Below are 16,432 nucleotides of genomic sequence, written 5' to 3'. Positions count from 1 at the left end.
CACTCTCTCTTCCTTCCTATCTTCTCTCTCTCTCTCTTTCTCTCTCCCTTTCTTTCCTTCTCTCTTCCTTCCACTTTTTTCTCTTTCTCTCTCTCTTTTCCTTCCTTCCCCTCTTCCCCTCCCTCTCTTTCTCCCTCTCTCCCTTTATATTTATCTCTTCCTTCCTTCCTCCCTTTCTCTCTCCCTCTCGTTCAATTTTCTCTCCCTTCCCTCCCTCCCTCCTTCTTTCCTCTCCTCTTTCCCTCCCTCTCTTTCCTTTCTCTCCACGTCTCTGGCTTTGCTGACCGGCACAAGGTTCAAGGCAGCTGCCCGGGAAAGCCAGGAAGGTCCTCCTGCCCAGCCCAAAACACAACAGAGGTCTTCCGCCACTAGCTTGAGCCTCGCGTTGCTCCACCCTGCTTTGCTTGTCATCCTGGACCTCCGTTGTGTTTTCGGGGGAGAGCGGCAGGAAAGCCCTGTGCCGGCCAGGAAAGCCGGGTTTGCTTTCCGTGAAAGCAGCGCGCCTTTTAAACACGCTGCTTTCTTGCAACTCTTTCCTGAGTGGGGGGGGAGGCCACTCCCCCCCAGGAAAGAGGTGCAGGAAAGCAGCGTGTTTAAAAGGCGCGCTGCTTTCACGGAAAGCAAACCCGGCTTTCCCGCTGCTCCCCCCCCAAAAAAACACAACGGAGGATGACATGCAGGACGAAGCGGGGTGGAGCAACGCGAGGCTCAAGTAGGCAGCTTCCACGCGTTTCTTTTGGCGGAAGAGGAGGAGAGGGAGTGGATCGGGCGGACGGGGGCAGCGCCTTCTACTACCGGCGCCTCCCCGCCCCCCGCCCCCGCGGGCTGGCAGGGAGATGGAGACTGTGTGCCCATGGAAAAGGGCGCACGGGGTGGTATTTTGGGGTGCACGCGCGCTCACGCGCGCAGCCTAGAGGAAACAGTGAATCCAAGACAGCATCCAGATAGAAACATAGAAGACTGAGGGCAGAAAAAGACCTCCTGGTCCATCTTGTCTGCCCTTATATTATTTCCTGTATTTTATCTTAGGATGGATATATGTTTATCCCAGGCATGTTTAAATTCAGTTACTGTGGATTTATCGACCACGTCTGCTAGACGTTTGTTCCAAGCATCTACTACTATTTCAGTAAAATAATATTTTCTCACGTTACTTCTAATCTTTCCCCCAACTAACCTCAGATTCTGCCCCTTGTTCTTGCATTCACTTTCCTATTAAAAACACTTCCCTTCTGAACTTTATTTAACCCTTTAACATAGTCTACGGAGAGGGGTGGCATACAAATCTAATTAATAATAATAATAATAATAATTATTATTATTATTATTATTATTATTATTATTACTATTATTATTATTAAAATGTTTCGATCATGTCCCCCCTTTCTCTTCTGTCCTCCAGACTATACAGATTGAGTTCATTAAGGCTTTCCTGATAAGTTTTATACTTGCTTAAGACCTTCCACCATTTTTGTAGCCCATCTTTGGACCTGTTCAATTTGATCAATATCTTTTTGTAGGTGAGGTCTTCAGAACTGAACACAGTATTCCAAATGTGGTCTCACCAGCACTCTATACAGCGGGATCACAATCTGCCTCTTCCTGCTTGTTATACATCGAGCTATGCAGTCAAGCATTCTACTTGCTTTCCCTACCTGACTGCACTGTTCACCCATTTTGAGACTGTCAGAAATCACTACCCCTAAATCCTTCTCTTCTGAAGTTTTTGCTAGCACAGAACTGCCAATACAATACTCAGATTGAGGATTCCTTTTGCCCAAGTGCATTATTTTATATTTGGAAACATTAAACTGCAGTTTCCATTGCTTTGAACACTTATCTAGTAAAGCTAAATCATTTGCCATATTACAGACGCCTCCAGGACAATCAACCTTATTGCACACTTTAGAGTCATCGGCAAATAGGCAAACCTTCCCTACCAAACCTTCCCATGTCACTCATAAAGATATTAAAAAGAATAGGACCCAGAACAGACCCTTATGGCACACTGCTTGTAACCAGGCTCTGCTCAGAATACTCACCATTAACAACAACTCTCTGATATGTACACTTCAGCCAGCTACAAATCCAGAAATAGAATACACATGGGCCACACCTTCCTTATCCTGTTTTCCTTACTACAATCCTGAGGTAGACTGGCCTGACAGAAAGTGACTGGCCCAAGCTCGCTCAGCTGGCTTTCATAGCTAAGCCAAGACTAGAATTCAAGATCTCCTGCTTTCTAGTCTAGTGCATTAATGACTAGACCAGGGGTAGGAAATGTTGGTTCTTCTATGACTTGTGGACTTCAACTCCCAGAATTCCTGAGCCAATCATGGTAGCTCAAAAATTCTGGAAGTTGAAATCCACATGTCCTAGAAGAGCCAACTTTGCCCACCCCTGGACTAGACCAAACTGGCTCTTTACCTCAGATTAACTCGTCACATTATGTCACCACTTAATGTTAACTTTTTTTTAACTTGCTACTTTTGGTCATTGTCCTTTTCAGTCAGAGTATTCAGAATTATATTTTGATCATTTGTTTGCACGATGTGATGGGTGCGTGCGCGAGCAAAGCAAGAACGTGTGTGCAAAACGTGCACTTCCACTGTGATGTGAACTGGTAGGGAAGGTAAGTGGAACCACCCCTGCCATCATCATGTACTTTGCCACCTTCTACTGCCCCACTAATTACCTAGAAATATTCATTTTCTTATCCAATTACAGAATTTTACATTTCTGCCACTTAAATTCCACTTTATTCATTTCAGCCTACCACATAAATTGTCTAGGTCTTCTTTAAATAACAATTTTAAGCTGTATAGGTCTTTTTCAATAGCAAAAAAAACAGAAAGAGACTGCTTTACCATACATTATAAATCTAGGAAACAGGGCCTCCTATTTTTGTAAATGTTCTAGCATTTTGCAGAACTATTATTAAACGTTTTTCAGTTCTAATATTTGTTAACTAAATCAGTCAACTTCCATGTAACTAATGTCTTACACAGGTCTTGCAAAGACTCCAAAATTCTATTTTCCATATAGTAGTTCACATCAGTCCTAGAACTATGCAACATTTAAAAAAAAAAAAAAATTAAATATGCCTAATAAAAACCTGTCAATTACCCTGGCCCAAGATTGTATTTCCAGTCTCAGATTCTTGGGACAATTAGAGCTATACAAGTCTGCATTGTTACTATATACCAGAGCTAAGTAACTGTGTCCTTTGTGGGTTCAAGGCTTATTTGCATTTAAATTGAGGATTCTGGGAAGGACAAGCATATCAGAGAAAATATAAAACCATCACAGTTATCAATATAAAGAATTTGATATGCATTTGATATGCATGCATTTGGGGGGGGGGTGTAATTAAGCCCTGCCTGCAGGCTTAAAATTCTAAAACAAAACATCATGTGACAACTGAAGTGAAAACAGATAGTATGGTACCAAGTACATATTTTACCTAAGACAGGAACCAGAGTGAAAGAATAAAATTATTCAGCAAAGCACTAATTACCTAGAAATATGAAAGAAGCAACACAAAGTAATGCATCAAAGAGGGAATCATAGGTAAGAAAACATTAGTTTTTAAATAATTTCTTAATTTAAGATTAAGAAAAGGCCAATTGAATGTTTAAGGAAAATTAACTAAAAGGTCATGCCATGAAAACTTAAGACAGACAATATAAACAGAATAATTTGGGTAGGAAGATTGACATGGAATGAATAATGGGCTCAAGCAGAAGAAGGAACTACAACAAGAATGAAATACTTTGTCACCAAATAGTTAAACTACTGAAAGCAATAAATTAAATAACTAAAACTTACACACAATAATTATGAATTAAGAATAAGAAAAGAGACCAATAAATGAACATTACCACAGTCAATATGAATCAGAATGAATTTCTAAATGCCTCCTAACCCCTTTCAGAGAAAGAATAGGACTTGGGATTGCAAATTACTAACAATAAATAAATGTTAGTAGCCATATTAATAAATGGATCTGATCAATACAGCTTCATCTGAACAAACTTGAGGGCAAATGTAAATAATATGTTTAAATTGTTTATTTGATGCTTAAAGAGATCTTATAAGAAGACCCCGGATATAAAAATATCCCTCAGGAATACATGATCGATATTATATATAAATTATATGCATCCAAAAAAAAGTGGATAAGATCTCCTTGAGTGACAATATTTTGTATTCTTTGAGTGACATAATATTGTCTTCCTGTTTGTATGATTTTTGCAATGCTAGCATATTTAACCACAAATCACCCCTATATTAACTGTGTATACAAGCCTGTTTGGGGATGGATATTATTAAATTCTCTTAACTAGGATGAATATCCTCTTGCACCCTGTCAGCCACACCATTACACAACCCTGTCCTCAATCTCTTACTTCCCAATATTTTGCTTATACAAGTCAATTTCCATCTCATAAGAGCTTGGGCCTTACAGGCAGGATAATTTCATTAAGATGATTCATTATCACTATTTATATGCTGTTATGACCAACCTGCTTTAATATGTATTTCAAGAGTAATTTTCACTATTCACAAATAGTTTTGACCCTAAATTTATAATTAATAGTTTTATATACAGTGATCCCCCGCTCGTTGCGAGGGTTCGGTTCCAGGAGCCCCCGCAACGAGCGGGTTTTCGCGAAGTAGCGATGCGGAAGTAAAAACACCGTCTGCGCATGTGCAGACGGTGTTTTTACTCCCACAGCGCTAGCGAGGAGCCGAAGATTGAGGACTCAGCTCGGAAGCTGCACGGGTGTTTTAAAAGGTCTCCGCCGGCATGGGGGGCTTCTTAGCACCCCCCCAAACCCGAGTTGGGGGTTCGGGAGGTGGTAGGAAGCCCCCCATGCCGGCGGAGACCTTTTAAAACACCCGTGCAGCTTCCGAGCTGAGTCCTCAAGCCAATTCTGTTCCCTGCCGGCCCGATTGAGCGGCCGGCGGTCTCCATTCAGGGAACAGAATGGAGCGTTCCGCGGCGGGGCTGCTAAGGGGGGGGGAGACGAGCCCAGCCCCGTGACATTTGTTTTCCTGCCGCCGGCAGCCGAGTGATCCTGGGCTCCTTCGCAACCTCGGAGAGCTTCCTGGGCATGAAAGCTCACGAAAACCAGGAAGCTCTCTGAGGTTGCGAAGGAGCCCACGATCACTCGGCTGCAGGCGGCAGGAAAACAAATGTCACGGGGCTGGGCTCGGTTATCCCCTCGGCTCCCCTCCTACCAGCCCCGCCGCGGAAGGCTCCATTCTGTTCCCTGAATGGAGACCGCTGGCCGCTCAATCGGGCCGGCAGGGAACAGAATGGAGCGTTCCGCGGCGGGGCTGCTAAGGGGGGGGAGACGAGCCCAGCCCCGTGACATTCGTTTTCCTGCCGCCGGCAGCCGAGTGATCCTGGGCTCCTTCGCAACCTCGGAGAGCTTCCTGGGCATGAAAGCTCACGAAAACCAGGAAGCTCTCTGAGGTTGCGAAGGAGCCCACGATCACTCGGCTGCAGGCGGCAGGAAAACAAATGTCACGGGGCTGGGCTCGGTTATCCCCTCGGCTCCCCTCCTACCAGCCCCGCCGCGGAAGGCTCCATTCTGTTCCCTGAATGGAGACCGCTGGCCGCTCAATCGGGCCGGCAGGGAACAGAATGGAGCGTTCCGCGGCGGGGCTGCTAAGGGGGGGGAGACGAGCCCAGCCCCGTGACATTCGTTTTCCTGCCGCCGGCAGCCGAGTGATCCTGGGCTCCTTCAAACCTCGGAGAGCTTCCTGGGCATGAAAGCTCACGAAAACCAGGAAGCTCTCTGAGGTTGCGAAGGAGCCCACGATCACTCGGCTGCAGGCGGCAGGAAAACAAATGTCACGGGGCTGGGCTCGGTTATCCCCTCGGCTCCCCTCCTACCAGCCCCGCCGCGGAAGGCTCCATTCTGTTCCCTGAATGGAGACCGCTGGCCGCTCAATCGGGCCGGCAGGGAACAGAATGGAGCGTTCCGCGGCGGGGCTGCTAAGGGGGGGGAGACGAGCCCAGCCCCGTGACATTCGTTTTCCTGCCGCCGGCAGCCGAGTGATCCTGGGCTCCTTCGCAACCTCGGAGAGCTTCCTGGGCATGAAAGCTCACGAAAACCAGGAAGCTCTCTGAGGTTGCGAAGGAGCCCACGATCACTCGGCTGCAGGCGGCAGGAAAACAAATGTCACGGGGCTGGGCTCGGTTATCCCCTCGGCTCCCCTCCTACCAGCCCCGCCGCGGAAGGCTCCATTCTGTTCCCTGAATGGAGACCGCTGGCCGCTCAATCGGGCCGGCAGGGAACAGAATGGAGCGTTCCGCGGCGGGGCTGCTAAGGGGGGGGAGACGAGCCCAGCCCCGTGACATTCGTTTTCCTGCCGCCGGCAGCCGAGTGATCCTGGGCTCCTTCAAACCTCGGAGAGCTTCCTGGGCATGAAAGCTCACGAAAACCAGGAAGCTCTCTGAGGTTGCGAAGGAGCCCACGATCACTCGGCTGCAGGCGGCAGGAAAACAAATGTCACGGGGCTGGGCTCGGTTATCCCCTCGGCTCCCCTCCTACCAGCCCCGCCGCGGAAGGCTCCATTCTGTTCCCTGAATGGAGACCGCTGGCCGCTCAATCGGGCCGGCAGGGAACAGAATGGAGCGTTCCGCGGCGGGGCTGCTAAGGGGGGGGAGACGAGCCCAGCCCCGTGACATTCGTTTTCCTGCCGCCGGCAGCCGAGTGATCCTGGGCTCCTTCGCAACCTCGGAGAGCTTCCTGGGCATGAAAGCTCACGAAAACCAGGAAGCTCTCTGAGGTTGCGAAGGAGCCCACGATCACTCGGCTGCAGGCGGCAGGAAAACAAATGTCACGGGGCTGGGCTCGGTTATCCCCTCGGCTCCCCTCCTACCAGCCCCGCCGCGGAAGGCTCCATTCTGTTCCCTGAATCACTTTGAATCCAGCAGCTTCTGCTGGATACGGGCGGTGGGTGGGACGAGCGGTGAGGAAGCCAGGGGCTGTGGCAGCTCGCCCCCCCATCGCCTGTATCCAACAGAAGCGGCGGGATTCAAAGTGCTGGGGTGGGGGGGGGGTGTCCCGACAGCCCCCCACCCCAGCACTTTGAATCCAGCAGCTTCTGCTGGATACGGGCGGTGGGTGGGACGAGCGGTGCGGAAGCCAGGGGTGTGGCAGCTCGCCCCCCCATCGCCCGTATCCAGCAGAAGCTGCTGGATTCAAAGTGCTGCTGGGAGCCGCAGGCGAAAGGAGCTCGGGCGAAATGACTTGGAGGAATGTGAAGCTGAAACCGGCCGGTTTCAGCTTCACATTCCTCCAAGTCATTTCGCCGCTCGTGTCCTGGCTAAACCGGGCAGCTGCAGCCAACGCGCGCTACGATCTTCCGGGCGAGCCAGGCTCAGTGACGGAAGGCAGCGGCTTGGGCCGAGAGGAGCCGGCCTTGATCCGCTGAGCCTGGCTGGCCCGGAAGATCGTAGCGCGCATTGGCGGATCAAGGCCGGCTCCTCTCGGCCCAAGCGGCTGCCTTCCGTCACTGAGCCTGGCTCGCCCGGAAGATCGTAGCGCGCGTTGGCTGCACCGGCGGCGACATTGCTGCCGGCTTGGCTTCGCTCGCCGCTGCAGCCAACGCGCGCTACGATCTTCCGGGCCAGCCAGGCTCAGTCACGGAAGGCAGCTGCTTGGCCCGGGATGCTGGGCCGAAAGGAGCCGGGCTTGAAGATCGCAGCGCGCGTTGGCTGCGGTGGCGAGGGCTTGCAATGGAGGGTGGAGGAAGCGGCCATGGGAGGGCGAGCTGCCTCAGGGAGGAGGATCGGGCGGGACCAGGTGGGGGCTGGAATTTCTCCGCCAGGGCGAAGGGCGGGCGAGCGGGTGCTGGGGAGGGCTTCTCGCCCTCCCGACAGCAAGAGGGGGGAGCGAACGGCGTGGGCAGGCGAAGGGCGGGCGAGCGGCAGCGAGGAGTTTGCGTGGGCGGTGGGGAAACTCCTCGCTGACGCCAGCAAGAGGGGGAAGACCCAGGAAAGCCGCTGCCATCTACGCATGCGTGCAGGGCACGCATGCGTAGATGGTATTTTTGACTTCCGGGTTGAAAAATAGCGAAGTACCCTGTTCGCAATGGTTGGGGACGCAATAAACGGGGGATCACTGTAATTGTTTTTTACAATGAGAAAGAACAAAAATAATAATGAATGAAATACATGCATATAGTCCTCAACTTATCACAATTTATTCAGCGTTTGTTTAAAATTACAATGGTGCCAGATGAAGGAACTTACGATTCTTGGCCAAAGTTGCAGGGCCCCAGACAACGTGAACAAAAAATTGAGTGCCATGCAATCTGCCTGCTGACACGACCAACTGCAGTGATGTTGCAGCAGCCTCCCACCTATCTTCCCCACCATCCCACCCTGCAGGGTCCTGCACTTCAGCCATATTTATAAATTAAGAGTTCCGTGTTCAACCTCTGGAAGGGAATCCCTTGGGTAATTCAGAATTCCTAAAGCAGGATTGCTAAGAAAAGGGGGCATGGATCCACTATATCCAATATTTTCTCCCCCAACATTCAGAAGAGATTTACAATATTTCTTCCCCAATGACGAAATGAGAAAATTCTTTGCCTGCTCTCTAATATTAGAACCCACTAAATTGGATGCCAGAACTGCTCTTAGGTGTGGTTAACCAGAATATTTGGATAATTGGGAATTCAAGTAATTGAAAGCATTTCTAAGAAGTTATACTGATTCTGAACTACACAGTGGATCTAACTAAAGCAAGTTATTATTAATAAATATACAATTTTATGAACTGAGTGATATAATTCTGATTTATTTAAGCTCTACAGCCCCAAGAAAGAAGATCTGTGGTCAGTTTTAATCTTGATGAAAAGTACAGAAATTTCCTTTCCATCCTCCCCTTTTCCTGCTAGCAATATTTTATAATCATTTCATAAAATGCTTTTCTAGAAAATCACCTAAATTTTAGTGTTAGACCAAGAATCTAAACCTACTTAATGGCACATCTTAATTTTCTTGCATCAAAACATTTGATTGATTGCTACTCTGTACTACAGAAGCATATTTTAGAAGCCAAAAACCCTCTCTTTATATCAAACTACTGGATCCCTTCTTACCTCAAACACAGTATTTGAAAATTCATTTTCATTGAAAAGCCAATGTTACACATTTGCACAATTGAATCTATCATGCATTTTAGCAGGCAACCTCCGTATATATTTTTAACCAACTACATTAATTATAGATAAAGCATAACACTGTAAAGTGTTATAAAAATCTATAAAGTATAATGTTTGTAAAGCTTTAAAAAAAATGTTTGGTTTGGCATATTAGTCAGGATGCTCCTCTATGATTTGCCATTCCTCATCCCAAAATTTTATTTAAGTGTAAACATATGTTCAGAGAAAAATACCTTGAGAGAACGAAATTTGTGAGAAGAGATTGTATTTTGTTTGGCAAAATGAAAACAACTGTGATCCTGCAAGTGAATGTGAAGGTTTAAAAAGACAGGGTACTTACCCATGAGCTGGATCCAGGGCAATTGCTCTTGGCTGGTCAAGATCTTGCCAGAAAAGAACTTTCCTAGATGTTCCATTGAGATTAGCAACTTCAATCCTATTTGTTTCTGAGTCAGTCCAGTACAATTTTTTCCCAATCCAGTCACATGCCAGGCCATCTGGAGAAAGCAGCCCTGAAACGATGATACTCTGTACAAGATTCCCACTTTGGTTAAAATAAGTCTGTTTGATAGCTTCTTCGCTCACATCAGTCCAGTAAATAACACTCTGTGAATAAAGGAAGTCCACTGCAGCAGCATCTTCTAAACCACTGACTACAACCGTTGCTTCCATCTTCACTCCACCAGCATCCACCAGTCTCACATCTCGACGGTTTGCAAAAAGCAAGAGAGGAGAAGCTTTAAAAAAAGAACAAAAATAATACTCAATAAAGAGATTGAAAATCTGTATTGTCTCAATTAGTTCATTAAATGTATTAAATAGGAGGACAGAAGGAAAAGGGGGGACATGATCGAAATATTTAAATATGTTAAAGGGTTAAATAAGTTTCAGGAGGGAAGTGTTTTTAATGGGAAAGTGAACACAAGAACAAGGGGACACAATCTGAAGTTAGTTGGGGGAAAGATCAAAAGCAACATGAGAAAATATTATTTTACTGAAAGAGTAGTAGATCCTTGGAACAAACTTCCAGCAGATGTGGTTGGTAAATCCACAGTAACTGAATTTAAACATGCCTGGGATGAACATATATCCACCCTAAGATAAAATACAGGAAATAGTATAAGGGCAGACTAGATGGACCATGAGGTCTTTTTCTGCTGCCAGTCTTCTATGTTTCTAAATATACATAAACAATACCTAAGCAAACACCATCCTTTTATTACATATTAATATCTACTCTCATAAGAATCCTTCAAATTCTAGGTTGGTGCTCTCATTTCTCTTTTCACAGTAGTCTCCTCTCCTATTACGCATGTCATTCATATTACTAGAGGGGAAAAAATGGTTGGAAAACCTGAAAGACACTTGTGTCAATTCTGAGGAGACAGTACAATTCCTACAGCTGAAAAACAGGAATAATATCTAAAGCTTTTCAACAACCGTACAAACACCATTCAGACATGCTCAACAGACAAATGCTGTTTGGAGAGAATAAAATATGGCAGGTGTGCAGTCCCCATCCACAAAAGCCACACACACCCCTTTTTTAAGGAAATGTAACTAAGACTTAGAACAGTTAGGAAGATTATTTGATACTCAAATGGGGGGGGGGGGGGGAGCCAGGATGTGGTCTGCTGCAGACAAGACCAAGAATTATGCCTTGGGGGGGAAATTGCAGATACATGTCTTTATGAACAAACCGCCTATTCAAGCACCATCTCCACTTACACAGATAGCCAGATCTAACAACTGCACTGAAAATTGCATTTTTAAAAGATGAAACTCTTGTAACATTATCAGGATGCCTGTTATCATTTTTTTAATTCAATTACAGTATCTGAGTTTCGTTCAATTATGTCCCTGAGTACTCATAAATGAAATGGGATATCAATACTTGACTCCAAAGGGATTAGGTGGTTAATAATACTGGTTTTGATAATGGAATAAAGACAGATGTGTTTTTAAAACTGGATAAGCCAAATATATCTCAATGGTGTCAGATGCAATTGAGTTTTTTTCTCCTTAACAATGCCTTTAGACATTCTAAAAATGCTCAAACTCAAATCAGCAAGACTAATCTGCCTGTTAAACTGGTGAAGGTAGAATGCTACATTCCAGTCTGGAACCACTGATATGGACAGGAGCATCCAACTTTCATTGTTGTAAAGGCCACACAGTCTATGAATAGCATGACAGGGATCACCCACACGCAAACCAAGAATGTGTATTTCTGCTGAGTTATATAAAAAAAACCATAGATCAAATTCAGTTAATATTTGGCTAATATGCAGACTGGGGTACATAGTCACCAAATAATATTCTATTGAAGTGTGGAGGCAATCTGAATCAGTTAAAAGACCAGGAAAGAAAGCCTTTTTTTTAAAAAAAACCCCTACAATAGTTGGGATTTCTGCTCAAAACAACCAACCTTTGTGTTTTGCCCTATTCATTGGCAGCTACTACTGTAGAACACCTGAAATCCATTGATCACCAACTTCAAAAGATAAGATTAAACGCTGATTTTCACGCAGTGAGCCTTCATATTTAACCTGAGTTTAAACTTGTCAAGTACTGCCTTGTGAAGAATGGAAAATTATTCCTTTTATCTTGGAGAAGTGTGTACAAGTATAGGGGGAATTCACCTTGCAAAAATACACAGTGGCTTATTGGGTACTTTCGTCCCTCTGAAGTAAACAAAAACTGTAAATGGGAAATTAATCCAGGAAACAGTTTAGGAAGCCTGAATTCTTACTCTGGGTTTGTAGTGGGGGAGTGGTAACCTGCCTATCATTATAGCAAGTTATAATTTTGTTATTTAAGCAACAATCAACAAAACATAGAACATAAAAATGGAATGAAAATTTCATGGTTACAACCAACCCCACAGCTACCATAAAATGCTTTTTTTAAAAATGACTGAAAAGCAAAAATAAAGGGATATTTTTTTCAAAAAAGTTAAAATTTGTGGAAGTATATAGCTGGGATGAAGATGGCATTGACACATGACACAAAGCTGCCTCAAATGTGATTTTCAAAAGCAAATGGATTTCTTGTTTCCCCGCCCCCCTTTGAAAATGTTTTGCTTCTTATTTAAGAAGATTCTACAGGACAACCATGACCTGAATGATTGAGAACCTCCACAGACATAAAACACAAAGCTGTTTTGAACTGTTTTGTCAGCTGTAGTGGCCCAACCTGCAAGTAACATTAGGACAAATTGCCTATCATGCCATGCCAAATGCAAACAGTGCCCTTATAGCATAACACAATCCAATCCTGCTAAATACTTCAGGAATTTCTCCTTTATCTTAGAGCTTCTGGTAATATTAAAACGCTACTAGAAATCATAAAAAATGGTAGCCACTTCTTAATATAACCCCCCCACCAACACACACACACAAACACAAACACACGCACTATCTTTTCTTCTAGATTTACAACATTAATTGTATTAAGGCAGAGATTATGCACTACATAGTATAAAAAGTATAATTACCTGAGGTAAATACCTCAGCAGTGCTGGTAAAGGGCAAAAGCTTAAATTAATACAAAATGATGTGTGAACAACCACAAAAAACCCCACCCCAACTCACCTCTGCCAACTTGCCCTGGCCAACTCGTTGCAGGCCAATTCGCATTGGAATAATTCATTTTTAAAATTCATTTTTATTTTTTGACATTCGCGTTTTATTTTGTCCATCCTTTTGCATCCTTTCTTTAATGATTTTATCCCACCATTTCTTCAATATTAGTGTATTTCTTTCCCCATGGTGAGTTGACTGACAGCAAATTGACTGTGACGAGTTGTCCGATAGCAAATTGAATGCAAAGTGTCCTGCAGTGAGTTAGTTGTGGGAAGTGAACTGCAGTGAGATGTCCTAGATCCAAAACGAACTTATATTTCTGCATAGTGAAGCAGATAGAGTATATTGATAAATACAAGCTGTGAACTCCTACCTCCCTTGCCAATTAGTGTACGAGTTGGAATTGAAGACAAAAATATGAATATGAAGACAAAAACCACTCAGCCTTTCTGAAATCCCGTGGCATAGGAGCATCAGCAAATAAGTAACAAACACATGCACACACACACAAATCCTCACAGTATACAAAAGGCAGCACTTATTCACATTAAAAACTAATTTTGAAGAAGTTATCTTCATTTCACACCTTTTTCCATTTGGGCAAAGTAAGGGCAAACAGTAGATGAAGCTTCACTTTATTCTACTTTGTTTAAAATTTGGAGAAAGAAAAGACTAAAATATATTTTCAGCCCAAGAATAATTTATGCACAGAATTTTCAACAGATGTCAGCAGCTGGCTCTTCAACCTTGCTTTAAATTTCAATAGGCTATGATTTGAAAATTGTTGCTATGCATAGCCAATTCCTGTGAACCAACCCTATCCAAAGAAGTATATCAAAGTACAAATTACATTTAGTATATAAGTTCTAGTTATGTTAAACATTTGTTGAGCAACTATATGGTTAAAGAGGAGATACAATCATAATTCTAAATATATCAAAATAATATTACTACAGAACAATCATCCTGCTTCCCTCAAAATATTGAAGAAAATGACTTCAGCTACTGCTAACTAGAAACAAAATGCTCAATAAAGAATTGAATTATCATATATTTAAAGCAAAAACCACCAGAGACATATATCCTCCTTAAATTTCAGAGTGCAAATACATGTACAGTGATCCCCCGATCATTGCGAGGGTTCCGTTCCAGGACCCCTCGCAATGATCGGTTTTTCGCGAAGTAGCGCTGCAGATGGTGTTTTTACTTAGAAACATAGAAACATAGAAGTCTGACGGCAGAAAAAGACCCCATGGTCCATCTAGTCTGCCCTTATACTATTTTCTGTATTTTATCTTAGGATGGATATATGTTTATCCCAGGCATGTTTAAATTCAGTTACTGTGGATTTATCTACCACGTCTGCTGGAAGTTTGTTCCAAGGATCTACTACTCTTTTAGTAAAATAATATTTACTTCCGCCACAGCAGCGAGGAGCCGAAGATTGGGGTTTCCCCACCGCCCACGCAAACTCCTCGCTGCCGCTCGCCCGCCCTTGTCCGCCGCCTGCCTGCCCGCGCGCCCGCCACGCGCCCGCCCTTCGCCCGCCCATGCCGTTTGCTCGCGCCGCTTCCCAGCTGAGTCCTGAAGCGAATTGGCTTCAGGACTCAGCTGGGAAGCGGCGCGAGCGAGCGGCACAAGCGAACGGCTTGTCCGCCGCCTGCCTGCCCGCTCGCCCGCCACTCGCCCGCCCTTCGCCCGCCCACGCCGTTCGCTCGCGCCGCTTCCCAGCTGAGTCCTGAAGCCAATTCGCTTCAGGACTCAGCTGGGAAGCGGCGCGAGCGAACAGCGTGGGCGGGCGAAGGGCGGGCGAGCGGCGGGCGAGCGGGCAGGCAGGCGGCGGACAAGCCGTTCGCTCGCGCCGCTCGCTCGCGCCGCTCGCTCGCTCGCGCCGCTTCCCAGCTGAGTCCTGAAGCCAATTCGCTTCAGGACTCAGCTGGGAAGCGGCGCGAGCGAACGGCGTGGCCGGGCGAGCGGCGGGCGGGCAGGCGGCGGACAAGCTGTTCGCTCGCTCCGCTCGCTCGCGCTGCTTCCCAGCTGAGTCACTTCAGGACTCAGCTGGGAAGCGGCGCGAGCGAACGGCGTGGGCGGGCGAGCGGCAGCGAGGAGTTTGCGTGGGCGGTGGGGAAACTCCTCGCTGATGCCCGCCGCTCGTCCTCCCGCCAGCAAGAGGGGGAAGACCCAGGGAAGCCGCCCAGCAGCTGATCTGCCCGGCGCCATCTACGCATGCGTGGCCATTAAAAAAAAGGGCGCGCATGCGCAGATGGTGTTTTGACTTCCGGGTTGAAAAATCACGATTTAGCCCGTTCGCAATGATCGGGATCGCGATACCCGGGGGATCACTGTATATACAAATTGAATCATATAGTATTCTTGAACTAAGCCAGTTAATTAGCTTATTGCTTTCCATAGCTTTTAAGAAAAAATAAGAATAATATTTGAGGAATGTACAGTATATAAATCCTTCTGCTTAATATTTGGTTTTTGTTTAGTTGCTTATAACTACATAGATTGTGATAAAATGAAAAATGCTCATTTATTATTATTGTATGAATGTAGCTATGCGATTTTATACATTCAAGATTTATGGCTTAATTCCATATTTGCACACAAAGGCAACAACTGTAGATTATTTAACACAAGAATGACTAAAACCAGATATAATAATAACCTGCCTATTGTGTCTCTTTTCCATAAGATTTTTTTTTGTTGGAAAACTAAGCTATCTTACCTACCACATACAATTTATGAACTTATTTGGATAATTTGATTTTGGATCTTTTTGTGGTTCAAGACATTTTGGCAACTTGTGTTTAGAAGTTACACAAGATCACCATAATAAATCAATTACAAAATCAATTTCCAATATTTATCCAGAGCCAAGGACAACACTGGCTAGGTTTATACACCCAACACATAGCCCATGTGGTCTAGGTGTGTGAATGGAGGTATTGTCATTTGTACATTCCAATTTATGACTTAGCATACGCCAATCCAGCTAATTTTGGTGTACAGTATTCTTAAACCACAGTTAAATCAAACACAGCTAAGCTTAATGCATTCAATTCAGTCATTATTCAAATAGTCGAAATACTTTATTAGAAAGACAAAAAGATTTATAAACCACAATTAGCTAAACTGACTACATGAGAAAATAACAGCTCCCTCATTTTAATGGGAAGTACTGTACAATTTACCTGCCCTGCTACTCGTGTTTTACAAAACATAAACATCAGGGATAGAATGAAGCAGGTTGCTGTAGAAATAACTGACAGTTGATATGAAACGGGCATGTTTTTAGAAATGTGTTTTTACATATTAAAACAACATATTTTTTAAAAACTCCACTTTTAATTTTTATTTGCATCTCATACTCTCACTTCAAAGAGTTAACACAAAAGACTATTTGGGCAGCTAGCCTTGGTTATTTATTTTGCACAGCCAAGTGCTGCATATTTTCTGGAATCTTGTAAAAGATGCATATTTGGCACTATGTAGGTTAAATCTTTTGCACTAATTATAGGTTTCAGAAACCAGACAGATTTATTTCAGAATCCTGGTTTTACTTGGCAGTCTACAGTTTGTTACTACTAACGTTATTATTTACAACGAAATATAGCTCGCTGATTATATGCTATTTCATTTGGACAAACTTTCTT

The 16,432-nt window shown here is 44.7% G+C and overlaps 1 protein-coding gene across 1 annotated transcript in view; it reads right to left on the bottom strand.

The window, feature by feature from the left end:
* LRP5 (LDL receptor related protein 5) overlaps positions 1 to 16,432 on the bottom strand; it is a 175,104-nt gene that overhangs the window by 118,756 nt on the left and 39,916 nt on the right. The window contains 1 exon segment of the mRNA XM_070765886.1: positions 9,530 to 9,926. Within this exon segment, the coding sequence (XP_070621987.1) occupies positions 9,530 to 9,926 (397 nt within the window).

Source organism: Erythrolamprus reginae, chromosome 1, assembly GCF_031021105.1.
Source record: "Erythrolamprus reginae isolate rEryReg1 chromosome 1, rEryReg1.hap1, whole genome shotgun sequence".
Classification (NCBI taxonomy): domain Eukaryota; kingdom Metazoa; phylum Chordata; class Lepidosauria; order Squamata; family Dipsadidae; genus Erythrolamprus; species Erythrolamprus reginae.
This window is presented reverse-complemented; position numbering and strand designations above follow the sequence as displayed.